Here is an 18959-nt window from a genome sequence, read left to right as displayed (position 1 = left end):
CAGCCTGGCCAACATGGGGAAACCCCATCTATACTAAAAATACAAAAATTACCTGGGCATGGTGGCAGGTGCCTGTAATCCCAGCTACTCGGGAGGCTGAGGCAGAAGAATCGTTTGAACCTGGGAGGAGGAGGTTGCAGTGAGCTCAGATCGCGCCACTGCACTCCAGCCTGGGAAACAGAGCGAGACTCCATCCCAAAAAAAAAAGAAAAAGAAATACTTCTTCAAAGACAAGAAACTTGGAAAACACCATATTACTTTATCACTAATTATTGTTTTTTTTTAAAAAAAAAAAAAAACTTGTTTGTTTGTTTGTTTTTTGAGACAGAGTCTCGTTCTTTCACCCAGGCTGGAGTGCAGTGGCGCGATCTCAGCTCACTGCAAGCTCCGCCTCCTGGGTTCACGCCATTCTCCTGCCTTAGCCTCCTACGTAGCTGGGACTACAGGCACCTGCCACCACGCCGGGCTAATTTTTTGTATTTTTAGTAGAGTAGGTTTCACCGTGTTAGCCAGGATGGTCTTGATCTCCTGACCTTGTGATCTGCCCGCCTCGGCCACCCAAAGTGCTGGGATTACAGGCGTGAGCCACTGCACCTGGCCAAAAAAAAAAAAAAATGTTTTGAGGAAAAAAATTTCCTGACTACTAATAGTGGAGTTATTTTATTTTGGTGACTAATTCTTAATCCTCTTTTCATTTACAGACTATCTTGCTAATCATGGCCGGTTAAATGAGTCTGAAGCCAGGCGAAAATTCTGGCAAATCCTATCTGCTGTTGATTATTGTCATGGTCGGAAGATTGTGCACCGTGACCTCAAAGCTGAAAATCTCCTGCTGGATAACAACATGAATATCAAAATAGCAGGTAACTGGGAGACAACTGGCTCTAACATGATCTGATGTGAGCCACTGCACTCAGTGTGTGGAAACAGACCTGCAGGCGCAGATTCAGCAGCATTTCTACCTGATGACATCAAGCTTTCTCAAAGTCCATTTTATTCATTTCCTTAGTTCTGTGTGTAATTAAAAGTAAGGGAATGAGTTCATTATTAATATACACAGGTCAGAGCTACATCTGGTGTCTGATGTGTCCAGATTCCATTGGTAGGGGGGCTCTACTGGAAGAGGCACATTTGTCTGAATGTCAGAGTGATTAGAGAGAGGACAGGGATGGAGGAGCAATGCTGGTTGCTGGTACTCTGGCCTGCTCTCTAATTATGACTGATGGCTACAGCCAGAAGCAGAGAAAAGGCAAAGGAAGTGATGGAAGTAGAATGAGAAATACTTGAGACAGAAAAACACCTTGCCTTGCTCTGATACAACAGGGGTTTGATTTATAACATGAAAACTAAGTTGGGTAGAGATTAGTTTGCCTGTTTTTCTCTTTGCCTTTTCACAATTGTCAAATGTTTTCTTTTATATTCTCAGTTTCTATATTTACATAGTCAAAACTCTCATTCACTCAATAAATATGTATCAGGTACTGTGCTATGTTAAGTACAATATGATATGTGGAAATCATTTCACAACATATCCATATATCAAAATAATATGTTGTACACCTTGAATATATACAATTTTTGTCAATTACACTTGAATAAAACTGAAAAAATACAGTATGATAGTTGCCATTTTAAAAGTATATACAGGCCGGGCGCGGTGGCTCAAGCCTGTAATCCCAGCACTTTGGGAGGCTGAGACGGGCGGATCACGAGGTCAGGAGATCGAGACCATCCTGGCTAATATGGTGAAACCCCATCTCTACTAAAAAATACAAAAAAACTAGCCGGGCGAGGTGGCGGGTGCCTGTAGTCCCAGCTACTTGGGAGGCTGAGGCAGGAGAATGGCGTAAACCCAGGAGGCGGAGCTTGCAGTGAGCTGAGATCCGGCCACTGCACTCCAGCCTGGGCGACAGAGCGCCAGACTCCGTCTCAAAAAAAAAAAAAAAAAAAGTATATACAAACTGCTGTAGGAGTATAGGTGAGGGAACAGCAGGCTACCTGTAGAGTCAAGGAAGCTTCACAGAGAAGGAATTATTTGAACTTAGACTTGAGAGAGAAGTTAGAAAAGCTTGTCAGGAAGATAAACAGAAGCAGAATGTTGCAGGCAGGCAGGCAGAGATTGGAATGGTGGGGAACTGTAAATTCAAAATTGGTAACATGTAAAATCTGTAGGCATGCGGGACTGATACAGGGGGAGCAGATAGGTAAAGACCAGAGTATGAAATATCTTGAATGCCATGTCAAAGATTTGAGAGTTTATTCTGTAGGTAATGGGGAATCTAGCCTACTGAAAATTATAGGGCATGGATGGGGGTAAAGTGGAATTGGGATAACATGATTAGATTTGCATGTCAGAAATATGTCTCTGGCAGCAGAGTTAAGATAGGTGGGAGGTGGCCGGGCGTGGTGGCTCACGCCTGTAATCCCAGCAGTTTGGGAGGCCGCGGCGGGTGGATCACAAGGTCAGGAGATCAAGACCATCCTGGCTAGTACAGCGAAACCCCGTCTCTACTAAAAACACAAAAATATTAGCCAGGTACGGTGGTGGGTGCCTGTGAGTCCCAGCTACGCAGGAGGCTGAGGCAGGAGAATGGCGTGAACCCGGGAGCCAGAGCTTGCAGTGAGCCGAAATCGCACCACTGCACTCCAGCCTGGGCGACAGAGTGAGACTCCGTCTCAAAAAAAAAAAAAGATAGCTAAGAGATGTGGGTGAGGTGGAAGACAGGAAGACTAATAAGGAATCTAGTGCAATAGTCCATTCAAGAAAACGTGAGTCTGAACTACAGCAGCAGCGGTAGAGGTTGAAGGTATGTAAGGGAGATTTTGTTTGACTTGGGTTTTGAAGAAGAGAGGTTAAAACCTTAGCAAAGTGCACGTGGTGGTGTTTTGTCCTAAGATTGTTAAAGAAGAGCAGGGAAACATCCAGATGACAGGGGCTGACCAAGAAATTATTAATTGACCTGTTAGGTTGGATACTCATTGAACTCAGTAAGTTTAGGGACAAAGTAGCTTCCTCGGTTTGCTGTATTATGATATAAAATATAAGGTAAAACCCTCATGTTTGTACATCGAACTGATTTGTTTCTGTGCCGTTTCCCATTAGTTTTTGTCTTAGGCAATTAGGGGAAGGCAAATAATTTTTACTCATTTTAAATGTCAATATTGCATATGTTATAGGATATGTAATGGATTTTCCATTCTGTAGTCTGTGATTTTTTTTCTAATGGGATTACCTGAATAAGACAAAGTGTTTTTAAGTTAATTTGTTATATTCATTTGTGTGTGTGTATGTGTGTGTGTGTGTGTGTGTGTATACACATATATATAAAGATTTGTATCGATTTGCCATTTTTGTTGTGAAAATATGATGCACAAAATTAGAATGCTTTCATAGTTTATGTGTGTTCACTTCCATTTGTTTTTTCCCCTTCCTCTGCTTTTGGACCTTCCATTTGGTGTCATTTATTTCACTCTTGTTTGCCAACCTTCTGTAATGAACTTCACTGGGATATTTTGGTTAATGCTCCTTGAAAGCACCGGCTGCCCTAAAATTGTCTTTTTCTGAGAAAGTCTTTCTTTTTTTTTTTCTTTTCTTAAGTCTTTTGCTCTGTAGAAAGAAGGGGGAAACTCCTGTTTCACCTTTACATTCCCTTATTATCAAAACAAAATATTTGCCAAAACAATAGCTCAAAGGAGTTCTAGGAGTTTTTTTGTTTTGTTTTGTTTTTCCAGGGGAACCTTTTTTTTTTTACTTGAAGTTCTGGGATACGTGTGCTGAACGTGCAGATTTGTTACATAGGTATACATGTGCCATGGTGATTTGCTGCACCTATCAACCTGTTATCTAGGTTTTAAGCCCTGCATGTATTAAGTATTTATCCTAAGGCTCTCCCTCCCCTCCCTCCCTGCCTCCCCTCCCTCCCCACCTCCCCTCAACCCCCAACAGGCCCCTGTGTGTGATGTTCCCCTCCCTGTGTACATGTGTTCTCATTGTTCAGCTCTCACTTATGAGTGAGAACATGTGGTGTTCGGTTTTCTGTTCCATTAGTTTGCTGAGGATGATGGTTTCCAGCTTCATCCATGTCCCTGAAAAGACATGAACTCATTCTTTTTTATGGCTGCGTAGTATTCCATGGTGTATATGTGCCACATTTGCTTTATCCAGTCTATCAAAGACAGGCGTTTGGGTTGGTTCTAAGTCTTTGCTATTGTAAATAGTGCTACAAGAAACATAAGTGTGCATGTGTTCTAGGAGTTTTTTTAGAGAAAAACATATTACATTTTAGAGAACATATAACCTTGCAGAGAAAGGTTATAGGTATGTAAATCATGTGCTATAGGAATTACAAGGTGCTGTCATTAACATCTCAAAAGAAAATGTCAAAGTAAGACACGAAAGAAACTTGCAAACAAAAAACACAGAATATTGCTTTGACGTTATAACCAAGTTTTGCCTGGCTATAGTATGTCTATTATAATTCTGGCATAAAATATAGGTGGGTCAAATCAGTGCTTCTGCTGTCATTGTGTGATATCTTAGGTTTTTGTTGTGTCTTTTTGGTTTTTATTTTCATTTTTTAGTATCTAATCTTCAAGTCCTTCCAATTTTATGGAAGTCAGGTAAAAATTCAGATTGGTGAAGTTGTTCTCTCAGGTGAAGACAGTGTGATGACTCACATTTAATTGAGCCCTCACTGTTTTCAGGTATTCAGCTAGATTCTTACTTCATCTTCACAGCAACCTTGGGAGCCACTTAGCTATTGCCAGTTACTAGATGAGAAAGCTGAGATGCAAAGAGATTAAACAATTGGCCAAGGTGACACAGATAATAAGTAGTAGACCTGGAATTCAAACCTAGGTCTCTCTGACCACAGTATCTGTCCTTCTCCCACTACACCATGTTGTCATTTCCAAGCATTCTGTCACTGCTTCCTGAAGGGGTACTCACTAATTGAATTTTGGGGTCCATCTTTCTATGGTTGTATATTTAGTGTCCCTGCTTCCATTCCTTACAAGCAGACACACATACACACACACGTGTGCAGTATATCCAAGCACTCAAATTTTCTTGCCCACACTTAATTCTCTGTCGTCTCCACTGTCCTCAAAAATTTTAGTAAATGTTTATTAAGCTTCTGTTCTGCTCTTGGACTAAGTCCTGGAGGTTCATACATTTCAAGACAAAAACAGCAGCAGTGACAAAAAGCTTAACTCTGCTCTTACCTCAAGGAGTTAATCAAATAAGAACCAGACCTTTAAGTTAATATAACACAAAAAGATCATTGTTTTCAGGACCATGAGGCTAGGAGAAAGACTAACTCTGTCTGGAAGAATCAGGAAAATTATTAGCTAACACTTGATTAACAAGAAGGTATTTGTGGTGGGATCGGGATGGGGGAGACAGAGAAAGAGGGAGAGGCATGAGCGGTGGCTCATGCCTGTAATCCTAGCACTTTGGGAGGCTGAGGCGGGCAGATTGCCGGAGCTCAGGAGTTTAAGACCAGCCGGGGCAACATGATGAAACCCCGTCTCTACTAAAATACAAAAAATTAGCTGGGCGTGGCAGCATGCCCCTGTAGTCCCAGCTACTCAGGAGGCTGAGGCTGGAGAATTGCTTGAATCTGGGAGGCTGAATTGCAGTGAGCTGAGATCCCACCACTGCACTGCACTCCAGCCTAGGCAACAGAGCGAGAGTCAGTCTCAAAAAAAAAAAAAGGAGAAGAGAGAGAGAGAGAAATTGAGGCTGGGGTAGCTTCCTCAAGCAGGTGGATCCGCACATGCAAAGGCTGAGAGGCCAGAGCAAATTGGAGTGGTAAGGAAACTGCAGGTGTTAGCCAGTGAGAATGATAGGAAAAGAGCCAGGAGAAGTAGGCATGGGCCAGATCATTCCACATGCCATAAAGTGTTTAGATGGATTCCAGTGTCTTTAAATAATTTCTCCAGGATATTTATTTTTATCTGTAGATTTTATAACTTCTTGATGGCCCTGATTTTCTTTAAGAATCATCTTCTTGTCTCTGAGGACTCTTAAATCGTAATGGAATCTAACACATGGGAAAAATAGGGCTCCATGGGAAGAAATTACAAGAACCCTTGCAAAGTTATTCCCTCAAATTATACTTTTTTCTGTTTTTTTTTTTTTTTTTTTGGGGGGGTGGGGCTTATGAAAACCTCTAATTGCAGAATAAGCTGAATAAATGAACTGTTTTAGCCATCCTTTATATTGAAATTGAGAAGCACAAGCCAAAACTAGGTTTAAATTAAAATATTTTTGTGTTTATAAAACAAAATGGAATAGAAGTGTCAAACATGGTTCATTTTAATAAATAACAGAAACATGGCTTTGAGATCAGTTTCCAGGTTATGTTCTCCCCGTGAGCAGAAACTTGAGACAGGCCAGGCATGGTGGCTCACTCCTGTAATCCCAGAACTTTGGGAGGCCAAGGTGGACGGATCACGAGGTCAGGAGTTTGAGACCATCCTGGCCAACATGGGGAAACCCCATCTCTACTAAAACTACAAAAATTAGCTGGGCATGGTGGCACATGCCTGTAATCCCAGCTACTCGGGAGGCTGAGGCAGGAGAATTGCTTGAACCAGGGAGTCAGATGTTTCAGTGAACCGAGATCGTACCACTGCACTCCAGCCTGGTGACAGAGCAAGACTCTGTCTCAAACAAAAAAATAAAACAAAACTTGAGACACTAATGAGCCATGGATTCACCCACACCAGTGTGTACTCATTACTTCAACCATGAGACCTCCAACTTTTGTAAAAAGTGAGTGTGAGGACATTCACAGTAAGAAGCTGAATGCAAAGCGATATTGGCTTTCAGTAGTTTTAGTAATTGCAGTACTATTTCCACCTAGCTGTCTTGGCTCTGGCTATTTAGGCATTAAGTTGAGAATAAATAGATGAAGAATATTTAGTTTTATTCTCTAACTTTCCCAATCTATATTTAGTTTTATTCTCTAACTTTCCCAATCTAAAATGTTTATAATAAATACTTAAATAAGGATAAAAATCTATGAATTAATCACACGTTAAACAGGGCTTCATGTAGAGTACTGAGTTGAGTAACAGTGCTGGTGCAGATTCTGGCTGTGCCACTTAGTAGCTATGACCTTGGGCTGATTATTTACACTCTCTAGGCCTGGGTTTCCATATCTATTAAATACAAATCTGTTTTTCAGGAACAGATTATAGAGATTGGTGATAATATTGGAGACAGGGAGGCGATGTAGGGTAATAGGTCAGAGTATGGGCTGTAAAGTGAGGATACCTGGGTTTGAATCCCGCCTCTGCCACTTACTAGCTTTGTTACTTTGACCACGTTTCCTGACTTCTCTCTTCTCAGTTTCCTTATCTGTAAAGGGAGAATGATGAAAGTTCATATCTCATAGTGATTATTACTTGAGTTAATGTTTGTAGGGTACTTAGAACGGTGCCCGGCACATAGTGCTAGTTAACTGTTTGTTAAATAAATTGTTAGATAAAGTTCCTGGCACCATGTAAACACTCAATACAAGGTAGCTATTATTTGTATTCAATGTATAATTGATTCCATGTGAAAACAAAGCCTTAAAATTTTAATAGCCATATAACCCTCTCAGCATGTTTTTTTAATTAACTAAGGCTTTAAAGCCTTATTAATACAAACCTTTTAGGACCAAGGAAAGTTTTTCACATATTCTCAATTGTCTCTGGTTGATGCAACTTAATTTTTTGCTGAGAGAGACCTTAAATGTAATTAATATTGTGTAATTAGCCTGATTAATCTGACCTGTGCATCACGAGTCACTTGTCTTTAGCCCAAGAAGAATGCTTCCTTTCTGATTTGAGGCACTGGCCCATCATTGCTTCTAACAACCTTCCTACTTACTAGATGACCTTGAGTCAAGGTTTCTGTATATATGATTTCAGATTTGTCCTCTAGAACTGAAAAAGGGTAGGAGAGGCAAAGATAGGAAAAATATATTTTTTTAAATTTTAAGTATTTTATTTTTATTGGAAAAATATTTATTGCAAGTCTTCCATTTGTTCTCCTGCCACTAGCCTTATGTAAAAAGTAAAAAGAGCTTTACATCAAAAAGCACAATAAAACTTTGTATCCTTAAGTCCTACTTAGCATTCCATAGTAAGCTGGGAATATGGAAGATGGCTCAAAGGGTTCAGTTTGGTTTGATTTTTTTTCCCTCTTCATTTCCCTTCCCCTTACTTCATTTAAGCTAAGGAAGATTATTTATTTGCTTCTTAGCTCATTGAACTCTCTGACTGGACAAATAGATGTCTTACATTGGTCAGCAGGATCACATTTCATCTCAACTGTGATGATTATTCCCTTCCCTCCTGTCAGATGGGAGAGTGACTGATGTTTGGAAATGAACTGTGCAACTGACCTTTTCTTGCTGGTGGGCAACAAAGTATGCATTGACGTCAGTGTTGGCTGATCCACATTCAGTTTGTGCAATGGGTCAGCTTCATCTCTATCACTCACCACCTTTCATTTGTCAGCTTTCATTTCCTCATAATTGTCTTCTTCACTCCTATTATAATTACAAAGGATGTGTAACTCTTCATCAAGCCTGGCTAGCTGAATTCTACTGGTAATTTTAGAAACAAGGATAAATTTAACCCTAAAGCCATCTGCTGCTCTGTAGGAGGATTTTTTAAATTATAAATTAGACATTATAACACACTGCTGGAGATTCAAAATTGCCTCAGTGGTGTTGATTCCTAGAAATCATTTACTTTTCCTTAGCCTGAAGATTGGTTTTCAATGTTTTGTTTGTTTTTTTCCTTTTTAAAAAACAAATGACTTAGTTTAACCTAACAATTTTCTTACGTCTCCTATTTAAATAAAAATCCTGAAAGTATTTAGCAAGTGTAATCTTTTGCAACAGTAAACATTGACAAACTGTTTAAATCTTCTGTGTATTTTTCACCGCCTCTGTTTCATTCTGTTTTCTGGCTAGTCAAAGAGTGGTCTGGAGACCAGCAGCATGAGCATCACTTCAGAGCTTGTTACAAATGCAGAATCTGAGGCCCATTCCTAAATGTACTGAGTCAGAGTCTGCACTTTAGCAATTTCCCCAGGTGATTTATATGCATGTTAGTATTTGATTTATTTCATTACTTCATTCCAACAAACAGAATTCTCTATTTTGTACTTGGTTCCCATTAGACAATAATCATCAGAATCAGCTTATTTACTCTATGCAAGACCCTCTTCTTCCTAAAACATCATGCCTTTGCTAATGATAATTTTGGGCACTGATAATTTATATAATTTATACAATTTAGTGATGATAGTAATACTGGTTTTTTTTTAGGACGATATAGGTCAGTCAGTCAACTTTCAAAATATAGAGCAGAAAGCAATACTAGCAGCTCTAGGGCTATGTTCAGATATATCCTTGGTCTGCTGTTGCTGGTTAAGTAAGAGATAGAGGACTCAGCTTTTGAGACCTAGTTGATTTTCATGAGAGTCAGTAACTGATCTGTAATTAAAGACTCTATCCCGGGCCGGGCGCAGTGGCTCAAGCCTGTAATCCCAGCACTTTGGGAGGCCGAGACGGGCGGATCACGAGGTCAGGAGATCGAGACCATCCTGGCTAACACAGTGAAACCCCGTCTCTACTAAAAAATACAAAAAACTAGCCGGGTGAGGTGGCGGGCGCCTGTAGTCCCAGCTACTCGGGAGGCTGAGGCAGGAGAATGGCATAAACCTGGGAGGCGGAGCTTGCAGTGAGCTGAGATCCGGCCACTGCACTCCAGCCTGGGCGACAGAGCGAGACTCCATCTCAAAAAAAAAAAAAAAAAAAAAGACTCTACCCCGAATCCTCTTCTATAAATATTTCAGACCATATAGAACCCAGGTGAGAGAATATGAATACAAATTGGAGAAGACTAAGGAGTCAGGAGGCTAAATGCAACGTGGAATTCCTGAACTGAAAAGGAACACGTGACTAAACTCATGAAATGTTAAGTCTGTAGTTTAATTAATAGTAGTGAATCAGTGTTTTGATAATTGAAGCTTAGTTTTGGTGATTATACTGTAGGTATGTAAAATGTTAACAGAGGAAGCTGGGTGAAGGGTATGGGGAAATCTGAATTTACTGTTGCAACTCTTCTGTAAATCTAAAAGTATTTCAAAATTAAGAGTTTAAAAAAGTCAAAATGAAGCCACATGGCATGGCATAAATGTTTTGTTTATAATAGCAAGCAGAATGTCTGAGGAACATAGCCATAGTTTTAGGTATTAACTTGCATATCAGAATTAGAGAAGATATTAAACTAGAAAGATGTTTGCTTTCTAGCAGAGCTAGGCTGGATCTGAGTCTGGTAGAGAGAGAGAGACGAATGCCCAAGTGATTGTTTTCATAATGCTTTCCAAAAGTCAGATGATGATGTGGAGTCTTATTATTTTGTGTTGTTGCAAGACTTCTGTGTTTGCACAGTGGTTGACATGTGTATGGAATGCTGATGTTTAATGAAGGAATGAATGAAATTGGTTAGTATGATGAAACATGAATATAGTCCATTTCATTTGAATAAATGGCAGTAAGAAATAAATCCTGCATTTTCATATTTCATCCCCCCCTACTCACCCCCCATTTCACAATGCACCTTATGCATTTAGGCAGAAAGCTGCAGACTGGGTGAAGCAAGTTATCCAGATTCCTGTGAAGAAATTAAAAGGCTCTTATTTTTAAGTGCCTTTTGCTGCCACTTCTTAACCCTGACAATTATTAACTTCTTCAAAAATAACTATTTTTGATATGCCAGTGAAAGACATGAAGGTAGTGGTTAACAATGAAGCCTCGAAGTAGTTAAACTTGGTTTCTATTCCACTGGTGCAGCTTAGTAGCTAGCTGTATAACCTCTGGCAAAATACTTAACTTTATATCCTCACTTTCTCCTAAAATAAGGATACTTCATAGAACTAAGAAGAAGTTATCTTCAGAGAGCTTAAGTCAGCTCCTGTCACGTAGTAGAGCACTTTTAAAAGAGGTAGGAACAACATATTCATATAGCAAACCTTTATCGAGCAGCTCTTGTCTGCAGATGATATGCTGGGAGTACAGACTATTGTCCCCCATTCTCTGCTCCTGAGGAACTTAGTCTGATGGGATAGACAGATAAGTAAAATAATAAATAATAATAGCAACGATAGCTTCTGTTTATTGGCTACCTACTGTGTTTCAATTGCAATATAATATCTATTTCTATTAATACAACTACTTTAAGAAATGTAACTATTGTCCCTATTTTTCAGATGAGGAAACCAAGGCTCCAAGAAGTTAAGTAATTTGTCCAAGATTACATAGTTAATGGAAAACCCAAGATTTGATCCCCAATCTGCCTAACACCAAAGTCTTCCTTAACCCATTCTTCAGATGATTACAAATACAGTGTTTGGCAGAGGGCAGTGGCTCACACCTGTAGTCCCAGCACTTTGGGGGCTGAGGCAGGAGGATCACTTGGGCCAAGGAGTTTAAGACCAGCCTCCACAACATAGTGAGACCTTGTCTCTACCCAAAAAATAATAATAATAATTTTAAAAAAATTAGCCAGGCATGGTGGTGTGAGTCTATCGTCCCAGCTCCTTGGAAGGCTGAGGCAAAAAGATCACTTGAGCCTGGGAGATGAAGGCTACAGTGAGCTGTGATTCACACCTCTGCCCTCCAGCCTGGGCAACAGAGCAAGACCAGTCTCAAAAACATATATAAATATAACATTTGAAGTGCTTTGACAAGGTTATAGAAGACCTCAGCACATGTAATATTGTTACAGCTTAGTGAGCCTGTCTTTCAGTGTTTCTTTTAATATTCCTATAGACCCAAGTTTCTATATTCATATTACCTGCAGAAAATAGAAATAATTACTTAGTACCACTCCTCTTGTAAGTGAACAGGAAGCTTTCTTTGTGCTAGATTTGTAAAGCAGAGGTTGAAACTGGGCTACCACGGGTCCAGAGAAGCATTCCTAGCTCTTGTTCTCTTGCCTGTGAAGTGTACCATGAGAGCCTAAGGCAATAAAGAGGCCAGGCCACCTTCTTTACAGGCCTCTGTCCCGTTCACTCCTTTGAGTTTATTTCACCAGGTCTGGGAAATTTCAGAATGATGTGACTCTATAAGGGCTCCTGGAGACATTAAAACTTACCAATGGGCCAGGTGGTGGCTCACACCTGTAATCCCAGCACTTTGGGAGGCCACGGCGGGTGGATTGCTTCAGCCCAGGATTTGAAGACCAGCCTGGGAAACATGGCGAATCCCTGTCTCTACAAAAAATTTTACAAAAATTAGCCGGGTATGGTGGAGCACACCTGTGCTACTCAGGAGGTTGAAGTGCGAGGACTGCAGTGAACTGAGATTGTGCCACTGCACTCCAGCCTGGGCAACAGAGCAAGACTTTGTCTCAAAAAAAAAAAAAAAAAACAACCTTACCCGTGCTATTTGGAGAGTATCCTCAATTTACAGGTACTAAAACTCATCCTGTGATTATGGTTTAAAGTGCAGCAATTATTGTATGTATTTCAGGATCTCTGAACACACATCCGAGAGTTTCTTGTGCTGCTTTATCCTGTGAGTGAAATTAACATTTGAACATAGTCCTTGACTCATTTAACATCTAGTCCTTGACTCATGAGAACATCTAGTTTCTGACTCATGGGAACATCTAGTCCTTGACTCATCTGAGAGTGTAGTTTTTCTAGAAAATTAGAAATATATATATATATATCTGTATGTATCCATATGGGATACGATGTTCTAGGGGTGGTTAGTCATAGAGGTGGTATTGTGAAGACAAGGCCTTTCTGACAGTCATTTTGGAAAGTGGACTGTGGAGCTGAGCTGAGGTTACTTTGTAAAGAGAGAACTTCTCCCTGGCACCCCCTTTGCCTCACACTCCTGGATACCAAAGGCAGACCACGGTGTTGTTCACTAGGTTTAGACTGTATCTGAAGCTCTTTCCCCAGGTGTACCCTCTTTTCTCTCTTAAACCCTTAAGCTCCCTCTAACTTTTTCTACCACTCCTATCTATTTTTTTGGGACCTTTTTCTCTGAAAGGCAACAGTTGGTGGTAATGGTTTCACAGGAGGAGGAGAGCTGACCTTTCACGTCTAGTACGCTCTGGCATTTTACATTCTTAATCTCATTTAATCCTCGCAGCATCCTATCTGGGTAGGTGGATTATCCCTACATTTATAGATGTGGAAAAATAACTTTCCTAGAGGACTTGAGGCTTGAAAGTGATAAAACTGGAAATTAGCTCTAGTTCTCATAACTTCATAGATTGTACTCTTCCACGAAGCTGTAATGATGGGGATCATTACTGTTATTACTGTTACTACTGCTTGCCACTAGTTTTTATGTTAGCAAGCTAAGAGAATGCTTTGCCTAAGGTGCACAAGTATGTATGGTCTCAAGGTATGAATGGAGTGAGCTGATTTCAACACTGGGCCTTTACAGCAACCTACTGACTAGGTATATTTATCATTTTAACTTTACAGATGGGGAAACTAAGGCTCACAAAGACTGATCCAAAGTCACAAAGCCAGTCAGTCTGTCTGGCAGTGGAGACTCGATCCAGTCTTTCTTGAGCCATCTCTTAAAGCTCACTGTGCATGCAATGTTGCGCTCCTGCTGGGTGGAGAGCCAGTTCCTGTCACTGAGACAGGTTCTTCAGTTAGGAGTATGTAGCAACATAAGACAGCATGAGTATAACTTAACAAAATAATAGGAATTTGTTTCTTCGGTAAGAACATGAGACTATAAAGGCTTAGCAAAAGGGTATAAACTTGCATTTATAACAATACTTACTAAATTTTTTAATGCATATTGAAGGCATCTGAGTAGTGTTTCTAGAGTGCATTCTCTGTATCAAAACTATAGATTCAGTTTGGCTAAGATCATAAGAAGAAGGCCATTAACTGTTTTGAACTATAATGCCACTACGATCCATAAATTAGTAAATAAGTGATGGTGCTAGGTGGCTTGTGGCTGGGCTATACGGCCATCAGATGTTAATGAGCTCTTCAGATGGGTATCTGCTAAAACAGGATATGTGGACCAACACTTACAAGGTTGTCACTTAGGAAACGCTGCACTCAGTTGCCTTCAAGGGTTATGTATCTGGGGTAATGGCAGCCAGACAGTCGGTTATGTTCAGGTGAATATCTTAGAGTTTTACTTATTTGTTTCTTGCCTTATAGACCATTTAAAATAAAGAGCTCTTTAGCAGTCATCAGGTAATTGAAATTCTAAGATTATCAAATACTAGTTGGGTTGTCCACTTTAAGGCTGATTTTCTTTCACATGATATAAAGTCTTTTACCAATCTCTCACTCTCTTTGGGAAGAAAACTTGATTGATTTACACATACATTCAGCAACATGTATTGAGTACTTACTATTTGGTAGTCATTGTGCTGATGCCAGGGAAACATCACAAGATAAGATGCCATCCCAGTCCTCACAGTAAATAGTAGTGATATTGTTAATACAGCATATTATAAAATTTATTACAGAGAAATGCAGTATAGTTTGAGAGCATAGATGAAAGTAACATTTATTTCCATCCCAATAGATTTCGGTTTTGGAAATTTCTTTAAAAGTGGCGAACTGCTGGCAACATGGTGTGGCAGCCCCCCTTATGCAGCCCCAGAAGTCTTTGAAGGGCAGCAGTATGAAGGACCACAGCTGGACATCTGGGTACTGCTTTGCTTTGCTGTGTTGTTAAATGCATCTATAATGATAATACTTGGTACTCTGGCCCATCTTAGAAGCTCCTGGTACTTAACATATAAGCAGTATTTCATATTTTCCCCATCCACTGGACTATACTTACTCAGAGCATCTTGAAATGGATCCCTCGGAAAGACTTTCTAAGGATAGGTGTTGTCATCCTAATATCAGCAGTAATTTAAAGTTAAGTAGTAATCAAAATGATCAGATTCAAATTCTTTGGTATTTATTATAAGATACTTATTGTAGTAGTCAGGGTTTTGATTTTTTCAAATTCTGAGAAAATAATAAATTCAGACAGGAATTTTTCAGTCCATATGATTTCAAGAGCCCTGAGGATGTTCAGGAAAACAAAGAGCGTTTGACGTTCTTGGGTAGGAAAGTCTCTGCATTGTTTTCTTCCCTAGAGTATGGGAGTTGTTCTTTACGTCCTTGTCTGTGGAGCTCTGCCCTTTGATGGACCGACTCTTCCAATTTTGAGGCAGAGGGTTCTGGAAGGAAGATTCCGGATTCCATATTTCATGTCAGAAGGTAACAAGCTTTTCATCTTACTTACAGTGTTTTACAGTGTTAGTGCTCCAAGTGAAAGGCCTAGGTAAAAGCTTCTTTTTTTCCAAGAGTTTGGGTGCCAAATAAAGTGACTGAGCTATAGGTTAAAAGCTATAGAAAGAAGCAAACTCCTTTATGTAGGTGAGACAGGTTCCAGCCTTCTACTTGTAACTGAACACACAGCATTTCCCAGATTAACAGCAGCATGTCTTCTCATTCATTCTGGGTCTATAAATGTCCCAGGTTTATTTTAGATTTAACGAAGCCCTTTGTAGATGCAGACTCACAACCATTTTACTCCAATATGTAATGGATTTTATAAAATTAAAATTTTTTAATTAAAAAGCCAACTGGCAAAATTCTGCTAAATTCAGATGAGATGCCATAATCCCTGCCTGTCGTGTACTGAGCTGTTACCTAGACAGCAGTTAAGTTTACCCCTTAGTTTCATTTTGATAAAATCATTCTTAACTTTTTTCTTTCTACTAACAATAGAAATAATACTCTTTGTAGTTAAGAGCATGGACTGTGAAGCCAAACTACCATACTGCCTGATTTTAATCCTGAGTCCACCGGTTACTGGCCATATGACTTTAACAAGTTTTATCTCCTCTCTCTCTGCTTCAATTTCCCCATCTATAAAATAGAAATAGCAATAGCTCCTACCCCATGGGTGTTGTAAGGTTTAATTAAATTAATCTGTCAATCAGGTATGGTGGTTTATACCTGTAATTCCAGTGGTTTGGGAGGCAAAGGCAGGAGGATCTCTTAAGGCCAGGAGTTGGAGACCAGCCTGGACAATATTGCAAGACCCTGTCTCTACAAAAAAAAAAAAAAATTTTTTTTCAATTAGCCTGTTGTGGTGACATGCACCTGTAGTCCTAGCTACTCAGGAAGCTGAGGCAGGAGGATTGCTTGCAGTGAGCTGTGACTGCATTACTACACTCCATCCTGGGCACCCTGACCAAGAATGAGACCCTGTCTCCAATAATAATAATAATAGTTAATAAGCATAATCTATGTAAAGCACTTAGCAAGCGCCTGGCATTTAGTGACAGGAGGTTAGCTTATGTGTGAGTGAAGAGCATCATGTCAGCTCAGAGAATATGCTAGTGCTCAAAGTTGCAGCAGTGCAGTTTTCTTGGTGTAGTCAGAAGTAAGTAATATTTTACATACACTTTTCTTACTACAGTGATGTGAAGGAGAGCAGCAGCCCATTGGAGAGCTCTTTGCCTCGCTTACATAGCCTTAGTATATCAGCATTAGCTATGACTGAGGATCGATTTACTGTCTGCTTGTTCTAGGAATGAGGCTTATTTATTTTCTTTAGTGGAAATCAAAGTCTGTTTCTAGATATTTTCAGTTGCGAAGTTCAGTGGAAAGTTTCATTTAGCCCAGAATCTGATAGACCTACACCCTCCTGTTTTTCTTAGGTATTTGTTTACCACGTTAACTTGACAAATATAAGTAGCCTGCATGTATTCATTTATTCATTTGACCTTCCACTTTCCAGTATAGGATACAAAGATTAACACCCTTGTACAAAGTCACAAGCCAAGCAAATAACCCTGAAGTGCAAGGTGATTTATGTGACTTTTGTAACATTGTGTTTTCTATAGATTGCGAGCACCTTATTCGAAGGATGTTGGTCCTAGACCCATCCAAACGGCTAACCATAGCTCAAATCAAGGAGCATAAATGGATGCTCATAGAAGTTCCTGTCCAGAGACCTGTTCTGTATCCACAAGAGCAAGAAAATGAGCCATCCATTGGGGAATTTAATGAGCAGGTTCTGCGACTGATGCACAGCCTTGGAATAGATCAGCAGAAAACCATTGAGGTAAAGTGATCAGAGATTTGACTAAAGGTATTTCAGGGTTCTACTGCACTTAGCTACTTGAACTTTCATACTCAACACCTGTCATCCTGGTCTTTTAGCACATGTATCCCCAGCGCCTAGGCGTACTCTTCAGTGTTCCCTATTGATGACATCAGACTCTATTTATATTTACTTTTATTCAGCATCTTAAATTCCTTTCTTTGCCCCATCTGCCAAAACATTCGAGAGGAGGCATTTATAAAAGAGTCAGAAAAGGCAAAGATGGAAGCTTAACAAATACAAGGTAGAAAGTTGCTTCCAGGATGAAACATGAAGTTTTACATAGGTATTTAACTAGTTTGTATGGAACATAAATGTGCAGATAGGCAAAGGGCCAAGCAGGAAACAAGAAGGGTAGGTATCAGGTTTAAGAAAGCCAGGGAATTTAGATTGTGAACTGGAGAAACTAAGAAGGCAAAAACAGGTGGGCTCCTGATTTGGAAGTATTTAGGGGTCATAGAACTGTGAAGGGTCATGAACCTGGAAAATTCCTCTTGGCTTTTATTTCTGTTCTCAAATAGTTAGCATACTTATAGGATATACATATTTCTAATGCTTCTACAATAGTAAAAAAGCAAACAGTGCTCTTGAGGAAGAAACATAACAAGAATATCAAATGCCGCCTTGTTTGCTGTGAAAGACCAAGGCTCCGTGTTGTACTGCCTTTCCCCCGCCACGCAGCCATAAGTGAAACCAAACTGACTCTCCTGCTTTGCTCACTGTGCACTCAGGGATGTTTTTCTGTACTTGTCCCTGAAGTGCATCCAGCGTGGTAGCTGGGCGTGCGATTCCACTGACCTGTGATTTTTGCTGAGACGGCTCTGCATCCTGGTGCCCTGCACAGCACCCATGCCGACTGTCAGGTGGAATTAGAAGCCAAAGGAGCAGTTGTTTCTCTGTTCCCTCAGTATCTGGGAAAGCTGGCAGGCTGGAGATGTGAACATTTGGGAAGCAACTTTATTTTCAAGGTTTTAAGAGGGTGGGACTGCAAAAATAAGAGGAAAAAATTACCTAAGAACGGAGACATAGTGTCTCTCAATTTAGCATCCAGATGCCATTCTCCAGCCCAAAATAATCATCAGAAAGTTCTCCACATACTTTAACCATGCACTTCAGAGTTTTCAATGGTTCAGATTTGTGTCGAAGCCATGGAATTAGAGCCTCGGGCTCAGGTTGCTAACTGACCTTACACCGCCGTTACAGCTATGAGATGGGGCCATGTGGCAGCATTGGGGAATGTCTACATGAGACAATGATGGCATTTTCTCTGACTGGAGAAAAATAAATGGATCTTGTTCATGTAAAAGGGCTGGTCACGGTGGCTCAAGCCTGTAATCCCAGCACTTTGGGAGGCCGAGACGGGCGGATCACGAGGTCAGGAGATCAAGACCATCCTGGCTAACATGGTGAAACCCCATCTCTACTAAAAAATACAAAAATCTAGTCGGGCGAGGTGGCGGGCGCCTGTAGTCCCAGCTACTCGGGAGGCTGAGGCAGGAGAATGGCATAAACCCGGGAGGCAGAGCTTGCAGTGAGCTGAGATCCGGCCACTGCCTCCAGCCTGGGCAACAGAGCGAGACTCCGTCTCAAAAGAAAAAAAAAGGGAGGGGGGGTGGTTGGTCAACCCATTTAAAGGGATCATCCTTTATATAATTAATACTAGAGAGTTGAAGTTTTCTGCCTTCCAGTCTTAATTTTGGAGCAGCTTTCATTTTGAGACACACTTTGTTTTTCACTCTATTTTTAAGAGCACACAGTTTCTTTCCGCTTTTTTTTAGGCAT

General features: G+C 40.4%; 1 protein-coding gene across 3 annotated transcripts in view; it reads left to right on the top strand.

Annotated features, from left to right (window-relative positions):
- Positions 1–18959, top strand: part of SIK2 (salt inducible kinase 2) — a 137995-nt gene that overhangs the window by 86917 nt on the left and 32119 nt on the right. For all 3 annotated transcript variants that reach the window (XM_010382332.2, XM_030917231.1, XM_010382331.2), the window contains exons 4-7: positions 702–863; positions 14592–14716; positions 15157–15280; positions 16918–17138. In XM_010382332.2, coding sequence (XP_010380634.1) covers positions 702–863; positions 14592–14716; positions 15157–15280; positions 16918–17138 — 632 coding nt within the window. The remainder of the gene's footprint in view (positions 1–701; positions 864–14591; positions 14717–15156; positions 15281–16917; positions 17139–18959) is intronic.

This window comes from Rhinopithecus roxellana, chromosome 15, assembly GCF_007565055.1.
Source record: "Rhinopithecus roxellana isolate Shanxi Qingling chromosome 15, ASM756505v1, whole genome shotgun sequence".
Lineage (NCBI taxonomy): Eukaryota > Metazoa > Chordata > Mammalia > Primates > Cercopithecidae > Rhinopithecus > Rhinopithecus roxellana.
The sequence above is the reverse complement of the archived record's forward strand: the minus strand, read 5'-3'. Positions and strand labels throughout refer to the sequence as shown.